The following is a 19988-nucleotide window of genomic DNA, read 5'->3' on the forward strand; positions in this document are numbered from 1 at the left end:
AGAGTTAGCAGTTAACTATAGAGGATGCTCAGAGTTAGAGCTTTATCAGTTCTTAGTGATTGTTCACTGGGTTATAAGCATCCCAGCACCAGCTTTTAGTGGAGCAACTCTAACCAAAGAAACAATTCAAAGGCTATAAAGGTAAAGGTACCCCTGGCCATTAGGTCCAGTCACAAACAACTCTGGAGTTGAGGTGCTCATCTCACTCTATAGGCTGAGGGAGCCGGCGTTCGTCCACAGACAGCTTCCGGGTCATGTGGCCAGCATGACTAAGCATGGCGAACCAGAGCAGTGCATGGAAACGCCATTTACCTTCCCGCCGGAGCAGTACCTATTTATCTAATTGCACTTTGACGTGCTTTCAAACTGCTAGGTGGGCAGGAGCTGGGACTGAACAGGAGCTAAGCCTGTTGCGGGGATTCGAACCACCGACCTTCTGATCGGCAAGCCCTAGGATAGCTCAAATGTACTCATCTGCTGGGGTTACTAGTGGAAAGCCCTGAACCATGCTGTCAAGCCATGTGCATTAGACTCCTCCTCCACGAGACAATCCAACCATGTGCTGCATTAACAGGCAAGCCTCGGCTACCCACACAAACACTCCATTTGAATGAATCAGCATGAAGAGAAGTTCAAAAATCGCTCTTGACATGTGGATTGCCAACACAGGCAAATACTTTTCAAGTGAGCACGGTTGTTCACACACAGAGCACTCTTACCTCTCTGTAGTATGAAACAACATTCCACTGAAAGAGAAAAACCCTTCAAAATTCTTTGCTCGCAGAATTCAATTCTGTATACACCGATGTATTAAAAGTTACCGGTAAGTAATATTTCCAGTGCTACACAAAGTAGCTACAGAAATATGCCAAAATGTTTCAACACTATTATTTAAGGGCCATGACGCAATCGACCTGCCCCTATATACCTGTGCTACTGGAGAATTACTGTGTAATTAAGCATTTTGCAGAAGGGAGCTGACAGAATCCGGACCCGTGTTACTTCAGAACGCAAGTTGTGGTTGGTGAGGGGACATATATGTTTTTAATTTCCCACATGCAGAAACCTCTCTGTATGTAGTAAACCGGAATATCAGGGAGAGACAGCTTTCGATACAGTAATCTCCCTGATGGGTTACTTTACAACATGCAAGTAGTGTTTCATATGGCAAGGCACAAATGGGACACACCCACCTGCTGTCAAAGGGGAGAGGGAACACCTGCAGAAATGGGGAGACCTACCTAATCAGCACATGAAAAGACCAACAATTCAGTGGGATCAAATGAAAGAATCACTGGGTTCTAGAAATGATGAAACTGCAGGAAGCGGAAAACCCCTTGTTTTGAATCTGGGGAGAAAGGAAAATAGTAGCATTTTCCAAAATGAAGGGGAAGTGTAAGACAGAAATACTAGGAGGAAAGACACCCAGTTATTGATGGGGAAAAGAGGGGAGGAATGTGCAACCAGAGATTGACAGCACAGTAGCAAATATGTGATAGATAAGAGTAGCAAAGTGAGGTTAACTATATATTCCATAAACAAGGAGAATACACCTAGTTAATACTTGGATGAATACCCAAGATTCTCTGGAGATCAGACAGCAGCTCTACAAATGTTTTCTCCCTTCAGGACTTTGGCAAGTTTCTGGTTCCATTTAATTCTAACCGTTCTATTTTTCAGAAGTCACTTTTCATTTAGGAATAATAAAACCACCAGCCACTCTCCCAAGCAGTCACAGAATTCTTGTGACAATTCCCACCCTGGCCAGATTATAAAGTCCAAGTTCTTCTACAGAAACACACACACCCCTTCCTACTATATAAACGTTTGCAACACAAGACAAGGATTTTTTGCTGCCATTTTTAACTATCTTAACTATTAATTTGTATCTCATTTCTGGACATCAAGTTTGTAGTTAAAACACATCAAGTCTGTTTGTAATTGATCTGATGCTTATACAATGTTCTTTCTACCGAAGTCTTTCCTTTCACTCCTCTTTGCCCTACTTTGAGACTGTACCTTATTAAGCTTCAGAGTGTTTTGATACATCATTCTCTTTCTTGTAATTCCAGGCATCTTGGGCACAGCCTAGGCTACCTGAACAATTGCATCTTCCTATATGACCCTCCTCAGGTGAGCACCTTCTCTCAACCCAATCAACTTCAGAAGCACAGTTGGTTGTGACATAAGAGAGAGCCTTTTCAGTGGTGGCTCCCATATTGTGGAATTCCCTCCCAAGAGAGGTTAGACTGGCTCCAACTTTATCATCCTTCTGCTAGCAAGCTAAGACCTTCCTGCTCAGACAGTAGTTTGAAAACTAAGGTATTGACATGCTGATCAATGGCCTACTTTTTAGGGCAACTGTATTTTCCCTGCTGATGCTAAGTATGTTCTGATGTAATTTAAATTTTTTTTAACTAGTTCATTTTTATTGCTTTGTATTTTATAATGTTGTTTTTAAATGTTGTAAGCCACCTTGATTCTCACCGTGGGAGAAAGGCAAGGTATAAATACACTAAACATGTTTTGATACATAGTACACAAGTGCAGAGAAACTACAGTGGTACCTCGGGTTACATACACTTCAGGTTACATATGCTTCAGGTTACAGACTCCGCTAACCCAGAAATAGTACCTTGGGTTAAGAACTTTGCTTCAGGATGAGAACAGAAATCGAGCAGCGGCAGCGCAGCAGCAGCAGCAAGAGGCCCCATTAGCTAAAGTGGTCTTCAGGTTAAGAACAGTTTCAGGTTAAGAACGAACCTCCGGAACGAATTAAGTACGTAACCAGAGGTACCACTGTACTTTCACTACACTTATGCCCTAGGATGGCTAAAGGGCAAAGAGCATCTATTTCCATGTTTTCTCAACCCCAGATTCCTATCATATACTTCTATCAAGAACTACTGAATACAGCACTGTCAGAGTATTCTCTGACAGTGCTGTATTCAGAGGCTTTAAGACCCACCTCATAGCATACCCATCTCATACACAGAAGCTGGAAAATACTACAGTACTTGGATTTCCAGCTGTTTTATGCTTATTTCTAATCCTTAAAACAGCATGAAACTTGGTGGGAATTTAGTGCTGTATTTATTATGATGCTGCTGCTGCTTCTCTTTTCTTTAACATTTTATTTTGATTCTGTAATATTAACAACAATCAATGACACCAAAGGGAGTGTAGTATGTAAGCATGAAATGCACAATGCACATGATCCTCACTCTTTCTTTTTTTAAGAATTGTAATATTATTTTTGCATTTGTATCCTCCCAGTAAGTCTCTCCATAAAGTGTTGTGTGAATCTAGTGCTGACGTTCTCCTGCCCAAATCATTCCCTATCATTCCTCTAGTCTCTGTTTCTACTTAAGAACAAATGCTTTAGGAATCCTTTTCATGTTCCTAAGGGGCAGATATCTGCATTTCAATGTGCACTGGCTTTGCTAAGCGCCTTGAATTTCCAGACTGAAGGCACAGAAATCTTTGAAAGAAGCAAGAGAGAGAGAAAGAGAGAGAGGCAGAGAGAGAGAGAGAGAGAGAGAGGTCTGCATAATGCTCCCGTCTGGTGCGGCGGATGCTGGGCGGTGGCAGGAGGCTGAGTCAAGTTTGCTGGTTCCATATACAGGAAGGGAGGTGCTCATTCTGAATCCTGCCTGCTGTAAGGAGGACCAGAGCCATCACTCATCTATTCTAGATCCAGTGTGTGCAAGGAAAAGGCGGGCTCTCTGTGACAATAGACGGGCTGGATGTAGAGGCTTCAGTTAGCCTGCAGACAAAAAGATACGCGGAGCTCCAACGCCTATGCTAGACAGTGGGAAGGACTGGGGGTGGGCTCCCCCCCCACTTAACCCCCTTCTTAATCCTGAATGAAAACGGGGGGGGGGGGGGCTTTTATAGATCAAGAAAAGAACAAGGCACTAAAGCACCATGAATGGGAAGTAAGCAAAGAGGAGGAGCATGAATTACATGGGGAGGTGTTGAACCAGCTTCTTGCATTAATAGCTACTGAAATTGAAAAGTCTCCAAAGGTGAAAAGACGGGGGGAGGGTGGAATGGCAGTTACCCCACCCACCTTCTCAGCACACAAGCATTCTTCCCTGCGCTGGAACTATTCCTGTAACACCCTAGATTTTTTTCCCCTCTCCTCCTCTCCAGTGTTGGCATTCGGAGCCCCGTCAAACAAAATGCCTTTGGAAAAAGGCTGGTCGACAACAGGTTCCAGACACAAAGGAAGATCTCAGCTCTTCCCATGACAGATGGCAAAGCGCTGCTTACGGCCCCCTAAGTATTCTTTAGGGGAAAGTGGCGAGAGAGCCTGCGTAACGCGCTCGCTTCGCAGCAAAGCCTTTCCCGGACCTGCTACGTCCACGCGCACGTGTACCCCACAAAGCGCCTGCCACTCCCATCTGCTCCATTGCAGAGCCCACCCCCCACGCCAGCCCGATCCACCTCGTTGCATTTCCAGCAGATCACCTTACAACCCGAGAAAAAGAACCCTCGCATTTTTGGCCACTTTGGCTAGGACAGTTATTCACCTTCGCCAACGGAGAAGTCTCTGTAGCGCGGGCGCGCGCACACATGCACACACACCGGCCACTCCCTTCAGAAAAACCAGTCACTCTTCCTGACCACGGCCCCCCCGGGACCCTCTTCTCATTGTGCCCCACAATCAGACACCGCCGGCTCCCCAAAACATCCACTCACTCCTTCCCTGGCCACCAGCTGCGCCTCGATCACCCCCCGAACCCCCAAACTCCCCACGGCAACTCTTCCTCCGCATCCCTGCCTCCTAAGCCCCTTCCCCACTTTCCCCCTCGAGGAGCTCCCGCCGCCTTTCTCTACCCTTGCCTGCAATGCCCGCCCCCCAAGTTCGTCCCTTGCCCGCCCCCACCCCCAAGTTATTGCCTCAAGCCTTCCGTTTCAACAAGTCCTCCAGCTCCCCACCCCGCAAAGAAAACCCCGATCCCTCCTGGCTCCCCGACACGGCTGCCATCGCCGCCACAGACACCTCCCCCCCAAAAGGAAACATGCCCCACACCCCACCTCCCCGCCATTTTCCTCACGGCTCCCCAGCCCTTCCCTTCCCTCCCCCCCCCCCCAGGAAACTCTCTCCCCACAGCCTTGTAAGGCCACTCCTGTTTCCAACCCCCCCCCCCGCATAAGTCTGAGCCCACCCCCCACGCGGAAACTCCTCCCGCGGCCCCCCATCGCCACAAAGCCCATCGGCCACACCCCTGAGCTCCCCTCGGGGGAATCTCCCTCGGAGCTTCCCTGCCCCCCCCCACCTCAAGTCTTCCTCAGCTTTCCCCCTGCCCCCCGCGCGCGCGCGCACTCACCAGGCGAGCCTGAGGCGGCGCCCTTCTTGGCAGCTGAGGCGGCGGGGGGCTCGTCTCTCTTGGGCGGCAGCGGGGCGCTGCGCGGAGGGACGGCGGGGGCGCGGGGCTCCTCCCGGTGCGGCGGAGGCGGCGGCGGCGGGGCGCTGCGCGGGGGGTCCTTGCCCTTCCCCTCAGGCAGGGAGAAGTCGGAGGCGGATGGAGAGAAAGGGGAGGTGGTGGAAGAGGGCGCCTCCGGGTGGCTGGTCCAGGCCGGCTGGTGGGGGGCAGGCGGGGGGCCCGGGGGCTTCTCGCCCAGAGGCGGGGCAGAGGCCGGGGCGGCGGGCTTCCTCTCCCTCACTTCCAGCTGCTCGTCGTCCACTTCGTCGTCGTCGTCGTCTTCGTCCTCTTCCTCAGGCTCGCCGTCGTCCTCCGCGACGAACTGGTACTGGAAAAGGGGCTGCTGAGGTTTCCACTGGTCCTGCCCTCCGGCTCCCCCCGAGGTGGCGGTGGAAGAGACCAAGGGGGACTGGTCGGGGTCGTCCATGGCTCCTTGCTTCGGCTTCTGGGCGAGAACAATGAGGAACGGGAGCAAGACACTCGCTGCTGCTGCTGCTGCTGCTGCTGCTTGGGCGCAAAGGAGGCGAGCGAGAGGGATGGGAGGCTGGAGCTCGCCTCGCGCACCGTCGGAGAGGGAGGGGGCAGAGAAAGAGGGAGGGAGAAAGTGAAAGGAGGAGGACCCAAAAAAAAGGGAGGGAGGGCGGCTGCGCAAATGCCTCCGGAGGAGCCGGCGCGATGCCTCGGGAGGGAAAAAGGGGCGCCGCCGCCACCAGCGTCTCCACGCCCTGTTGAGTCACAGAAGGCGGCAGCAAGCGCGCGCAACTCGCAGCCTCCGCGCAATGAGCGGGCAGAACTTGAACCAAGTCTCAGTCCCCGGCCCCCCCTCTGTTCTATTCCCACCCCCCGGGCGCGCTTTGGAACGAAAGGGACAACCCAACAGGCCAGTGAGGAAGGGGGCAAGGGAGGGCGCTACCAATTAGAGGGTGGGGGGGAGGAAGATGAAGAGGCAGGCGCGCGCCCTGCGCTACTACGGATCCTCCTTATCGTGCAGCAAAGAAAGTGGTTGGTTTTGCGGAGAGGCGGGGGGGGGGAGGTGGAAGTGGAGGTCCTGAAGTGGGGGAAAGTTCGGTCTTCGGCGCGCGAGGGCGGGGTCCGGAGCGGAATGGACTCCAGCCACGCTTCGCCCTCCCCTTTCCGAGCATCTTTCAGAGGAGGAGCCGGGGAAGACCTCGTGCTTTTTGGGAAGGGGAATGTTGGCTGGCGCTTTCTCTCTGATAAGTTAACTTGTTTTCAGATCCAAGATGACGTCGTCGTTTAAAGGAGGTGCTTTCTTTCTTTTAGATATATTTTTTTACGTGACTCGGTTTTTTAAAAAGCTTTGGATATGGAAAACTTTGACAGCCGTTCAGTGGCTTGCGCTACTCAGAGTAGACCCACTGAAGTTAATAGGCACGACTGACTTGGTTTTAATAGGCCTTGTCTAGGTAGGACATCAGTGAACGCAACCCTTTAATTTGTACCTGCGCAAAAGAGATGCCATGGAAAAAACATTCAGACATTGCTTGGCGATTTTTAATTAAATTGCCGGCTTAGCATCCCTTTGACATTCCCCTGGGCATAATAAGGCTGGTCACTATAATAAAAGAATGCTGAGCTGCACGGGGCTTGGGCTTAATCCGGCAGGCTCTTTCTATGATTAAGACCTGAAGTGGTGCAGAATTAAAACTGCAAGCACAGTTGTGAAGCTAAGCAGGGTCTGGTATGGCTTCAAATTGGATGGGAGACCAAGTGTGTTGCAGGGGGTTGGGCTAGATGACTTTCAGGATCCCTTCCAACTCTACTGTTTTATTATTCTGAATTCTTCAGGTAAAGATCTCTTTAGTGCATCTGACTGCAGACCAGGAGAAGCGTGACTTCCTGAATGTCTGCACTAGCGGTGAGAAACCTGTGGCCGTCTGTGATGTTTTTTGGGGGGATGCCATATGCCATCAGCACCAACCAGCAAGCCCAGTGGTCAGGGATGATGGGTACTGTAGTCCAGCAACATTTGTTGGGCCACAAGTTCCACATCACCTGTTGTCTGGAGGAATTAAATATTTTAAGGAGTGCATTGATCTATAAGTCAAGAAAATTATAGAACAGAAGTAGTTCTGTTATCATGCGAGTGTTTCTGTGCAGGCCTGGCCAGCTCTGTATGCTAAGCCCTTTACTATTATCTGTGGTGGCAAATCCCATTGCTTCAGAATTTGGGTTACCACATGCCTTTGCAACGAAGGCTTTCATAAACAGAGGTGGATAAACGATTATAAGATGACGTAGCCGGTAATTACAAAAGGGTAATAGCTAACGTTTAAGAGGACATTATTATAATTGACGAAAAGCATTTCTTGTGTTTTAGTTTATTTCCACCCTGCCTTTGATGTGAGCTGGCCTTAGGGATTCCTTGAGGATTGACAGGCAGGATGGGAATTAATAAAATATGTACAACAAAATTGTTTAAACAATTGAAACCCTTCGATTAAAAATACGTTTAAAGCTTTTCAGAAATGTGTTTCTCTGCAGAGCCTTGAAGAAGGACCATCTCTAGCCTCTGGAGTGGACTCTTCCGCCCTAACCACACACAAACATTATATATAGTCTTCATTTATATAATACCCCTATGTAGTTCATCAACATCTGGAAGGCCACTGGTTTCCTGCCCTAGAGGATGGTAGCTGCCTCATTCCCACTGACACAGTTAGTGTGCTGTGGGACAACCACTTCCTCAAAAAACACCATTTCCTATTATTAAAAAAGGGTGCTTTCCTTCTCTACCCAGACTAGAGGCCTTTTTGCTGTGCCAGGGCAGAGAGAGAGGTCTCCCTGCTGCTGTGCCTCAAGTGGCAGAACAAAACCTTGTTTCTGTATCTCCAGCGCTGTCCAAACAGACATGACTAATGTTACAGCTTCTTGACGATAATTACACGTATCCTAATCTCCCAAGCAGGGAGAGATTTCAGGGGTGCCAGCTTATATATTTGGAAAGAAGGTCGCTGGCGATGATGATACTTTTGTGATAAAGGTAAAGGGACCCCTGACTATTAGGTCCAATCGTGGACGACTCTGGGGTTGCAGCGCTCATCTCGCTTTATTGGCCAAGGGAGCCGGCGTACATGTGGCCAGCATGACTAAGCCGCTTCTGGAGAACCAGAGCAGCGCACAGAATCACCGTTTACCTTCCCGCAGGAGCAGTACCTATTTATCTACTTGCATTTGGACGTGCTTTCAAACTGCTAGGTGGGCAGGAGCAGGGACTGAGCAACGGGAGCTCACCCCGTCGCGGGGATTTGAACCGCCGACCTTCTGATCAGCAAGTCCTAGGCTCTGGTTTAACCCACAGCGCCACCCACATCCCTTTTAGTTTTATGATAGTGCGGCTTAATTACACACACGTACAGGCTCAGCATCAGATGGGAGAGCTCACAGCTTTAACTTCCCAACTGATCCTGCTCCCTCCCATTAGGTTTCTAGGGAGTTCCCAAAGTCACCGCTTTCGTTTCAGTGCATAGAGCAAGCCAAGCATCCTTCCCAGCTACCACCAGTATAAGATTGGCCACTGACCTGTTCTCCTTCATCCAAGATGACATTGCCTCAGCCCAGGTGATGGGTGAAGGTCTGCCCCCTACTGGAAGCATCAGTAGCTAGTAATTTCTCTGGCAACATTCCTATGCTTGGCCAACTCTTGAGTCAAGCAAAGAGATACTTATCAGACTTGGCGATGGTTGCAAGGAGACTGGTTTGACCGCTTCTGCAGTTCCTTCTACACAATCCTGTTTTACAGATGATAGAACTACAAGCCTGGAGGAGACTTGGATAGGACATCCAGACTAACACCCACACCCCGTCATGCAACTTTATTATACATACATTGTGTGGGAGGACTTAACTTTTTCATATTACTTCCCCATAACTGAGAAGCAACAGCTTGGTTTCCTGCTTTGAAGAACACGGGGAGGAGCAGAACGCTGGTGCTCTCCACATTGTGACTTTATTTTAGGTGACAAATTAATGGGACAGAAAGGGCCTGTCTGGCAATGTGCATGGCTGTCTGTATGTACTCATAGCCAGTGGTGTCTCCAGGGCTATGACTCAGACATCAATGGTGGCACTTAGCAGAATGCACAAGCACAACAAAGGCTGGCTTACCGCATTTGGATTTAGTGACATCATACAAATTGCCCTCTTAACAATCCATAGTCTAAAATTTTCTAACTGGACCACTCACTTCCAGTGGCCCATCAAGCCAGGAAGAAATGGTGGTAGTGATGTGGAGACCCAGATTATGCTACTCAGGCTGTGTGCACATCCATGTAAAGCACATGACTTCCCTCCAAAGAATTATGGGAACTGTAATCTAATAAGACATGGGTGGCGCTGTAGGTTAAACCACAGAGCCTAGGGCTTGCCAGTCAGAAGGTTGGTGGTTCAAATCCCCGCAATGGGATGAGCTCCCGTTGCTCGGTCCCTGCTCCTGCCAACCTAGCAGTTCAAAAGCACGTCAGAGTGCAAGTAGATAAATAGGTACCGTTCCGGCAGGAAGGTAAACAGCGTTTCCGTGAGCTGCTCTGGTTCGTCAGAAGCAGCTTAGTCATGCTGGCCACATGACCCGGAAGCTGTACGCCGGCTCCCTTGGCCAATAAAGCCAGATGAGCGCCGCAACCCCAGAGTCGGCCACGACTGGACCTAATGGTCAGGGGTCCCTTTACCTTTACCTAATCTGATAAGGGGACTTGTAGCCCTGTGATAGAGAAATGACCATTCCCAGAATCCTTTGGGGGAAGTCATTTGCTTTAAATATATATTGTGAATGTAGCCTTGGTACAGAGTGCCAGTGCTAAATTTCTAGTTCCACACACCCGCCCGAAGGTATTAGACGTCTAAGCCAAGGATTTTGTGATTTAAAAAGAAAAGAAAGACATATTTCTGTAGTTAAACAAGGTATTGTTTTTTTTAGCCGTGTCATTCATGGCCCTGACTCATTCCACTATTTATAAAGTCCACGGTGAAAAGCGAGGGATGCAAATTGTGTCATTACTTCATCCCAAGCAGTAGGAGAATCTGCACCAGCTTGTCAGTGTCTGGCAACGAGCCCCTGGCGGAAGCTTATATTGGCTGCAGATTAGTTGATCTCTCCGCTTTGCCTGAAGAAAAGACTTCCATGGGCACCTGTGAAAATCAGATATGGAGCTTGGTGGTGCTGGTCTTCTGAACTGGAAGGGTGTGTGTGTGTGTGTGTGTGTGTGTGAGAGAGAGAGAGAGAGAGAGAGAGAGAGAGAGAGAGAAAGGGCTCTTCTGTTAATATCAGTAGCACTTGCTAACCATGGAAAGGAGCTCAGTTAAGTGCACTGAAGCCCCATTCACTGCATGAGCAGAGGTTTAAGCGCACAATTAAAGGTAAAGGGACCCCTGACCCTTAGGTCCAGTCGTGACTGACTCTGGGGTTGCAGCGCTCATCTTGCTTTATTGGCCGAGGGAGCTGGCGTACAGCTTCCGGGTCACGTGGCCAGCATGACTAAGCCGCTTCTGGCGAACCAGAGCAGCGCACGGAAACGCCTTCCCGCTGGAGCGGTACCTATTTATATACTTGCACTTTGACGAGCTTTCGAACTGCTAGGTTGGCAGGAGCAGGGACCGAGCAACGGGAGCTCACCCCGTCATGGGGATTCAAACAGCCGACCTTCTGATCGGCAAGCCCTAGGCTCAGTGGTTTAACCCACAGCGCCACCCATGTCCCAATATGAATAATTGGATCTGTAAAATGTGATTTCCTTTTCCTGAATCGGCCTCGGTGTAATTGCCTGTCACTGGAAGGACAGATCCTGAAGCTGAGGTTCCAATACTTTGGCCACCTCATGAGAAGAGACCCTGATGTTGGGAAAGATTGAGGGCACAAGGAGAAGGGGACGACAGAGGACGAGATGGTTGGACAGTGTTCTCGAAGCTACCAGCATGCGTTTGACCAAACTGCGGGAGGCAGTGGAAGACAGGAGTGCCTGGCGTGCTCTGGTCCATGGGGTCACAAAGAGTTGGACACGACTAAACGACTAAACAACAACAAAATTCAAAATGTTCTGCAGACACAGGGCAACTGGTTCTCCACTGGATAAAATGTGGGGGGTGGGGGAGGTGTTCATAGCTCCATCTTTTGTCTGCTTGACTGGTCCGTTTCCATGGATACACGCCACTGACAGACATTCCGGGGCTGAAACACAGGCAGAACTTTGCTTTCTAATAATAATTAGTACAAACATCAAAATCCTACCGACATAATTGGAATTGTAACGTTGGAAGGGATCTCAAGGAATCAACTAGTCCAATTCCCTTCAGTTCAGGACTCCCATCCATTTTGAAACCTTATCTGGCCCTGCTTAGCTTTGCAAACATGCTAGGAGATTTATTTCTGCCCCACTAGGATTTAGGGCAGGTTGCAAGGGACAGAATCCAACCACTTAACAGCTCACAACTTTGTTCGTGAGGCAACAAAGACAATGGTGGGCTGCCAGCCTGTGCACGTTTATTCAGAAGTAAGCTACCTGTTTGAACGGTTGATTTAGGCTCCAGTCTGAAACCAGATTTTGGGTCTATGAGCCACCAGCTGAAGGCAAATGTTTGGAAATGTGCCTCATCTTTGGCCTGAACTGAAATATAATAACCTGCCTTAAACCAAGTCACTATACGTGATGTTTACCTGGTTCCAGAACTGAGATTTAATCTGCTGAGCGTGTCGCAGATTGCAAAGAAAGGACTGAAACTGTCCTATGATGCTAAAAGCTGCAAGATCTACAAAGATGGAGAACTGTTTCTTACTGCCAAAGAGAAAGATGGACTGTATTTGTTGACTTTTGATCAAAGTGATTACATGAAATGTAATTCTTCTGATTCTAACGAAATCTCTCTTGCAGGAGTGACCAGTGTGAGCACCAGGAAGGTGACTAAGACCAAGAAGGTCGACAGAGCATTTCAGCGGGTGTATGCTGATGTGATTGGTCCTCTAGAACCATCTAGGGGCAATGCAAAATATTACCTTTTGTGTGTGGATTGTTTCACTAATTATTCTTGGGTTTATATGATGGAGAAACCGCAAGAAACTTTAGAAAAGTTTCAGGAGTTTTGTGACAAGGTTAACAATATGCATGATGCTAACATTGATTGTCTTTTCACAGATGACAAACAAATTTTTCTGTTACAGAAGTTTCAGAAGTTCCTGGATGGAAAAGGGATAGACCACAAAGTTGCAGTTTCGCAAGAAGCGTGGAACAGGGGGGTCTGTGTAAAAGTGAACAAAGAATTGCAAAAGGGAATGAATGCACAATTGCTGAGTTCACATTTGCCACATGTATATTGGGCCGAATCGCTAGCGTCCTATCTTCATGTGTGGCTGAGAAAAGTCTCAACAGAGTTGGGATGTTCTCCTTTTGAGAAGCTGTTCAATAGAAAACCTTCTGTTGCCTATTTTAAGGTTTTCGGGTCTCATGTGAGAACAGAAGCTCCAGGTGGAGTAAAGAATGCCAGAGGCATTTTTGTGGGATATGAAAAGGGTCTCTACAGAGTAATTTTGTCTGAATCTGGTCAGGTGATTCTCACAAAGTTCCTAGAGAGTGCTCCAAAGCAAGAGCGGGTAGTACAGACATTTCCCACAGGAAACGATGATGATGATGATGATGAGTTTGATCTTATTGAGTTCAGTAGTACTGATGATGACAGCGATAGCTCAGACAGCTCAGTTGTCACAGTCATTGAGAGGAAATCTCACACAATGGATAGACCTTCACAGGTGAAGGAAGAACCACTGATTGCTACTGGTTCTCGACAGAGTCCAAAGGTTGAACCAGTGAGCACAGAGGATCAGAACCTCATACGTAGGTCTGAGAGAGCAACGAAGGGTGTACCACCCAAGAGGTATTCAAAGGAGTTTGCTAACCTTGCATATGTTGCTATTGTAAACGACCAAGGACAGATTGAAGCTGTGTCTGAGTCAGAGACAAAGGCACAACAGAGAGTTGTTAACCAAGGTAATGCGAAGTCACACAACCAGAGAGGTACATTGGTTAAACCAGTGGCGGGTAGTTCCAAGGGTGGAACTGAAACAACAGGGGAATGTTATAAATATAACAACTGTTTGTTTTCTTCTCTGGATGACGCTTTGCTCGCAGCACACATTGATACTTTAGGGGGAGTATGTTACCATAAAGCACCAATGCTGCAGCAAGCAAAGGCTCTAGCAGCTCAGCCAGCTGCTTGTGGCTGGAAAGCCAGACAGGATGTTTGTGACTGTTGCCATGGGAACAAAGGGGCAGTCCATTCTGTACTGAGCACCGGATGTTAGCTCAGTGTGTGTGTGTCATATGACCCGTACTGGATGTACTTGGGAGGAGTTTCTTCTCGCCGTTGTTGAGTGCAGACATGATTCTCTGTACTGATGTAAGAGGCAGAAATAAATGATGTAAATAGTTTTCTGTCTGCTTCTTTCCCCTCCCTGGGGACACCAAAGGGGAGAGAGGAAGAACGGTGTGTTCCTCTCATACATCTGAGAAGAATCGCCGGACCTCGCCTGCTTATCAGCAGAGTGGAGAATGCGGGGAGGTCGACAGGAATATCTGCCGGTGCCTACGCTGTGGCACATTCCTCTGACCCAGGCAGAATTCCAACATATCCTTGGTCCATCTAGCACAGTATTGTCAACACTGGCTGGCAGCAACTGCTGCAAGGTTTCAGGCAGAGGTATTTCTCAGCACTGCTTGTTGCGTCTGGAACTGGTGGTCCTCAAGAGCTTCTTCCTCTCGTCCTTTCAGTTTGCTGCCTTGTATTGCTCAATCTGTTTGGAGCTCTTCCCCTGTCTCTTATCTCCAATACTGAGTCACTTCCCTCCTTCCGATATTAGACGAAAAACTCTTCCGCTTCTCTTTAAGCTGCATATTGATTCTCTGTCTCCATCAAACAGACCGCAGTAAACGCACAGTGTGAAGGATGTGGCATAAAAACAAACCCAGTTTAATTTTGAGCAATATACCTCACTCCGCATGAGTGTGCTTGGGTGAGACTTGACACCCAAATTAAGGCATAATTTGGCTTTATGCGTGTTGTTGTTGTTGTTTAGTCATTTAGTCGTGTCCGACTCTTCGTGACCCCATGGACCAGAGCATGCCAGGCACTCCTGTCTTCCACTGCCTCCCCCAGTTTGGTCAGACTCATGCTGGTAGCTTCAAGAACACTGTCCAACCATCTCGTCCTCTGTCATCCCCTTCTCCTTGTGCCCTCCATCTTTCCCAGCATCAGGGTCTTTTCCAGGGAGTCTTCTCTTCTCATGAGGTGGCCAAAGTACTGGAGCCTCAGCTTCAGGATCTGTCCTTCCAGTGAGCACTCAGGGCTGATTTCCTTCCAAATGGATAGGTTTGATCTTCTTGCAGTCCATGGGACTCTCAAGAGTCTCCTCCAGCACCATAATTCAAAAGCATCAATTCTTCAGCGATCAGCCTTCTTGATGGTCCAGCTCTCACTTCCATACATCACTACTGGGAAAACCATGGCTTTAACTATACGGACCTTTGTTGGCAAGGTGATGTCTCTGCTTTTTAAGATGCTGTCTAGGTTTGCCATCGCCTTTCTCTCAAGAAGCAGGTGTCTTTTAATTTCGTGGCTGCTGTCACCATCTGCAGTGATCATGGAGCCCAGGAAAGTAAAATCTCTCACTGCCTCCATTTCTTCCCCTTCTTTATGGGTACCGGCTTGTTTTACGTCATCTTGTGTAAAAGGTTACTCTCTTGATCATTTGTGAATGAATGAAGCTTTATTGCAAAAAAAAAAGCCTATTTAGATGTTTGTGTTTTGAGTTGATTTACCGTGCCTCTCGCCACAATATTTATGCTCCAGTTTCTCTCCGATGCCCACACATAGAAAATTTCTGGTTACAGGTCTGATTCTATTATGCTTGAGTTTTTACAAGCTTGCAAAGCACATGCACTATTTCCTGCTTAATCTTGTCGCGAAGTAGTATAATATCAAGGCCTGTCAACCAACCAGAAAACTGCACAAACACGAAAGCTTGCAATAGGAATTCACAGCTGGGTCGCGCCTCTACCTTTGAAGAAAGACAACCTGGTCTGAATCTTACGGGCTTACAAATGCCTAGCTGGCTATAAAACAAAGGAAGGAGGAGCATGTTCCCTGAATCAGCACATGTCAATGCAACGCACTAATGTTCAAAGGCCAAAAGCAAAGCGTGAATTTCCGACAGGTAAGGTGGCGATTTCTGCTGCAAATGGGCCGATGCTCAGGAAGCGGGTTTTTAAGAGCTACGCAGAGCTGTTTGGAAAGCAGCAAGCTTGCACACTCACATCTACAGATGTTTGCCTGGTTAAAAGCAACCAGGATACCATGCCACAAGAGGGAATTTCACCACCCCTCCAACAATGCAATCTGAAGCCTATCTACGGACGTAAAAAATAAGTGAAGCATCACTTATTCCCAGGTAATGGTGTAAAGAATGGCTGCCTAAAGAGCAGAATGTCTAGAGCAGGGGTAATACAGTCACACCTCAGGTTGAAGTTGCTTCAGGTTGAGCGTTTTCAGGTTTCCGCTGCGACCCGGAAGTAACGGAACATGTTACTTCCAGGTTTCGCTGCTCGCACATGCACAGATGCTCAACATGACATCACGCACATGCACAGAAGCAGCAAATCGTGACCTGCGCAGACACGGGTTGCGTTCTGCTCTGGATGTGAACGGGGCTCCGGAACGGATCCCGTTCGCATCCAGAGGTACCACTGTAATCGCCTGATTATTACCAATAATTGTAAAATCGCCAAGCTGTAAGGCGTGAGGGCCGCTCCCTTTCCACCTGGCCTAGGGGACAGGGCCCACACTCACCAGCCCTACTGAAGAGGCTCCTCACGAGGCCGGAGGAACATCGGCTGGCTGTGAGGGGTGAAGGCTGCTCTCCTCAAGGCCCTTTCTACCTGGCCTAGGGGGTGAGACCCACATTCACCAGCCCTACTGAAGAGGGTCCTCATGAGGCCGGAGGAACATCGCCCGGCTATTGTTTTATTGTTTTGTTGATTTTATGCTGCACACTGCTTTGACGTTTTTATTTAAAAGATAAAGTGGCATAGAAATTTATTATTATTATTATTATTATTATTATTATTATTAATACCATGCCCATCTGGCTGGGTTCTCCCAGCCACTCTGGGCGACTCCCAACAGAAAATTAAAAGCATAATAGAACGTCAAACATTAAAAACTTCCCTAAACAGGGCTACCTTCAGATGACTTCTAAAAGTCAGATAGTTGTTTATTTCCTTGACATCTGATGGGAGGGCATTCCACAGGGCGGGTGCCACCACTAAGAAGGCTCTCTGCCTGGTTCCCTATAACCTCACTTCTCACAGGGAGGGAACCGCCAGAAGGCCCTCGGTGCTGGACCTCAGTATCCGGGCTGAACAATAGGGGTGGGGATGCTCCTTCAGGTATACTGAAAGGAAACCTTTGTAGGGAAACCTTTGCAGCCTGAGGGCCACATGGCTTCCCTGGCAGCCTTCTGGGGGCCGCATGCTAGTGGCGGGAGTTGACAGAGGTAAAAGTGGCCCGAGTAACGGATGTTACTCTTAGCTTTGTACAAAAGCACTTGGAAAAAACATGGGGCAACGCTGTGCAGAAGCCTGGGGAGAGGGGGGATGGCTTGGAGAAAGTCCTGAGGGCCGGGTAGCGATGCTTGGGGGGCCGCATTCATCCCCTGGGCACAAGGTGCCTCATCACGTTCACAGTTGGGTGTTTATAGGCTGCAGCTTTAAAGCATTGCCCTTAAAATAAGCAAGCACGGGAAGCATGCAGAAGGCCTCACCAATATTTGATGGGCTATTTCTGATTTGTATCTTCTCTTGCCTGAAGAAGAAGCAGGGAAAGGCAAATCTCCTGTCAGAGAATGCGGCCTGTAACCCAATCTTCCACAGACGGGTGCTTTTTCAGATCAGGTTTCCGCTACTGCTAATGCGATAGCCATTCATCTTGCCTTGGCAATAGTCCTTTATCGAAACCAGATCTCCGTCTAACAGCCCTGGAACCTCGCTGATACCTTCGCAAGATAATCTGCAGCACGCCTCGCCCACTCCTCAAAGCTCATGTGCTTTTAAGGGGAAAGGAATTTGAAAAGGGTCTGGAATAAATCCTGCCCGATTGCGCCAGCAGACAACAGAACATAACTTGCTGTTATGAGCCATATTTCGCCTTCCTGAAAAACCTAGTCTTCTAACAACAAATATTGATCAACTGAATCTAGGAGCAAACCTCACATTTATTTATTTGTTTGTTTGTTTGTTTGTTTGTTTGTTTGTTTTTGCACTCATAACACACCTATGTCTGTTTTTTTAATATAAAAAATGGTATCCTGGGTCAAGAGAAGAATTTATGGAACTGGCTAGCAAAAATGCTTTGAGGAACCGCATTAATATGCTAATTATTGGGAATCACTTACCCTCCAACATGTCCTAGGATGTCAATAATAATAATAATAATAATAATAATAATAATTTTATTGTTTATACTCCGTCCATCTGACTGGGTTGCTGCAGCCACTCTGGGCGGCTCCCAACATATATAAAAAGATAATAAAACATTAAACATTAGAATAGCTTCCCTCTACAGGGCTGCCTTCAGATGTCTTCTAAAGGTTGTATAGTCCTACCTTGGTAGTCGAACATCTTAGTTGTCAAACAAAAAAGCTCCTGAAATTGAGTGTTCCATTTTGCGAACGTTTTTTTGAAGCTGAACGTCCGCCATGGCTTCCGATTGGCTGCGGGAAGCTCCTGCAGCCAATCGGAAGCCGTGCCTTGGTTTTCGAACCGTTTTGGGAGTCAAACTGACTCCTGGAACAGATTAAATTCAAGAACCAAGGTGCGACTATATAGTTACTTATCTGCTTGACTCGGGTCGCATAACTCCATACCTTCCATCATTTCTCCAACAAAAATAGGGACGTCCTAAGGAAAAGAGGGACATTCTGGGATCAAGTCAGAAGCTGGGATGGCTTCTGTAAATCCAGGACTGTCCCTGGAGAATAGGGACACTTGGAGGGTTTGGAATAATAGAATTGTAGAGTTGGAATCTAATCCCACCTCCTTCAATGTAAAAATTTGTGTTTGTAGTTTCACCCACTGGTTCCACCCTATGCTGGCATGCAGCCCTCTGAAGGTTCCCAGGAGGACATGAAATGTGTTCTTTGTGGGGCTACCTTTGAAGGTGGCTCTGAAACTACAACTAATCTAGACTGGTGACTGGAAGCAGCCACAGAGACCATAGAACACCGGTCCTGAAAGACCTACATTGGTTTCCAGTATGCTTCCCAGCACAATTCAAAGTGTTGGTGCTGACCTTCAAAGCCCTAAACAGCCTCGGTCGGCCCAGTATACCTGAAGGAGATTCTCCACCCCCATCTTTCAGCATGGTTGCTGAGTCCAGCTCCAAGGACCTTCTGGTGGTTCCCTAACTGCGAGAAGTGAGGTTACAGGGAACCAGGCAGAGGGCCTTCTCGGTAGTGGTGTCTGCCCTGTGGAACGCCTTCCCATCAGATGTCAAGGAGATAAGTAACTATACATGTTAGGTTGTGGGTGAACATATCAGACGACACAGCGATTCTTCAAACAGCTCTTGTTTATTCACAGGTCAGAGCAGAACTGAACTGAAGGGGTCAGCCAGCCTGCTTATCTAGAGCTCCACTACAACGCAACTGTAACACTTTCTGTAACTACCCAATCACTGAACGTCACTTTCAATCCCTTATTTGCATATGTGGACCTGAGTGAAAACTATCTACAGTATCCCCCTGCTGGCCCAGGGTGAGAACTTCAGTACATAACAATACAACTTTTAGAAGGCAGCCCTGTATAGGAAAGCTTTTTAATGTGTAATGTTTTGTTATTTTTTTATATATGTTGGAAGCCACCCAGAGTGGCTGGGGCAACCCAGTCAGATGGCTGGAGTACAAATAAAATGATGGTGATAATGTAACTCTCCCGCTGAAAAAGGTTCCCCACCTCCATGATAGTTGGATAGTTGAAAATGCTTAATTCCTGAGCATCGCCAGCAAGAATGCAAAGTTTGGGGCTGAGAGTCAGATGTTCTCTCTCTGCTTCTCTGTTTCTCTCTCCTTCTCCCTCTCCCGCTCTGTATTTGGCAGGGGAACAACAGTTTGGCCCAGATCAGCTGATGCTCTGGCTGATGATGCTTGCTTCCCTCCCCCCCATCCAACTTCTATTTGTAAATAAATTCCCCACTATTGTAAGACACCGCTAAGCTGAATGGAATTCCCCACTGATGGGTCAGCGTCTACTGTGTGCTACAAGATCAGCCATGACAGTACAGTGGTACCTCGGGTTACATACGCTTCAGGTTACATACGCTTCAGGTTACAGACTCTGCTAACCCAGAAATAGTACCTCGGGTTAAGAACTTTGCTTCAGTATGAGAACAGAAATTGTGCTCTGGCGGAGTGACAGCAGCAGGAGGCCCCATTAGCTAAAGTGGTGCTTCAGGTGAAGAACAGTCTCAGGTTAAGAACGAACCTCCGGAACGAATTAAGTACTT

The 19988-nt window shown here is 48.0% G+C and overlaps 1 protein-coding gene and 1 long non-coding RNA gene across 3 annotated transcripts in view; one reads left to right on the forward strand and one right to left on the reverse strand.

Annotated features, from left to right (window-relative positions):
• The window catches only part of RTN4 (reticulon 4), a 64868-nt gene extending 58866 nt beyond the window's left edge, over positions 1 to 6002 (reverse strand). For both annotated transcript variants that reach the window (XM_081000859.1, XM_081000858.1), the window contains exon 1: positions 5337 to 6002. In XM_081000859.1, the coding sequence (XP_080856985.1) occupies positions 5337 to 5859 (523 nt within the window). In that variant the 5' untranslated portion in view covers positions 5860 to 6002. The remainder of the gene's footprint in view (positions 1 to 5336) is intronic.
• Positions 6003 to 6162: 160 nt separating this feature from the next.
• Positions 6163 to 7864, forward strand: LOC308474736. Its single transcript, XR_013984909.1, has 2 exons — positions 6163 to 6695; positions 7239 to 7864. It is a non-coding gene; the product is annotated as an uncharacterized lncRNA (long non-coding RNA).
• The last annotated feature ends 12124 nt before the right edge of the window (positions 7865 to 19988 follow it).

Source organism: Podarcis pityusensis, assembly GCF_964106645.2.
Source record: "Podarcis pityusensis genome assembly, chromosome: 3".
NCBI classification, from domain to species: Eukaryota; Metazoa; Chordata; class Lepidosauria; order Squamata; family Lacertidae; genus Podarcis; species Podarcis pityusensis.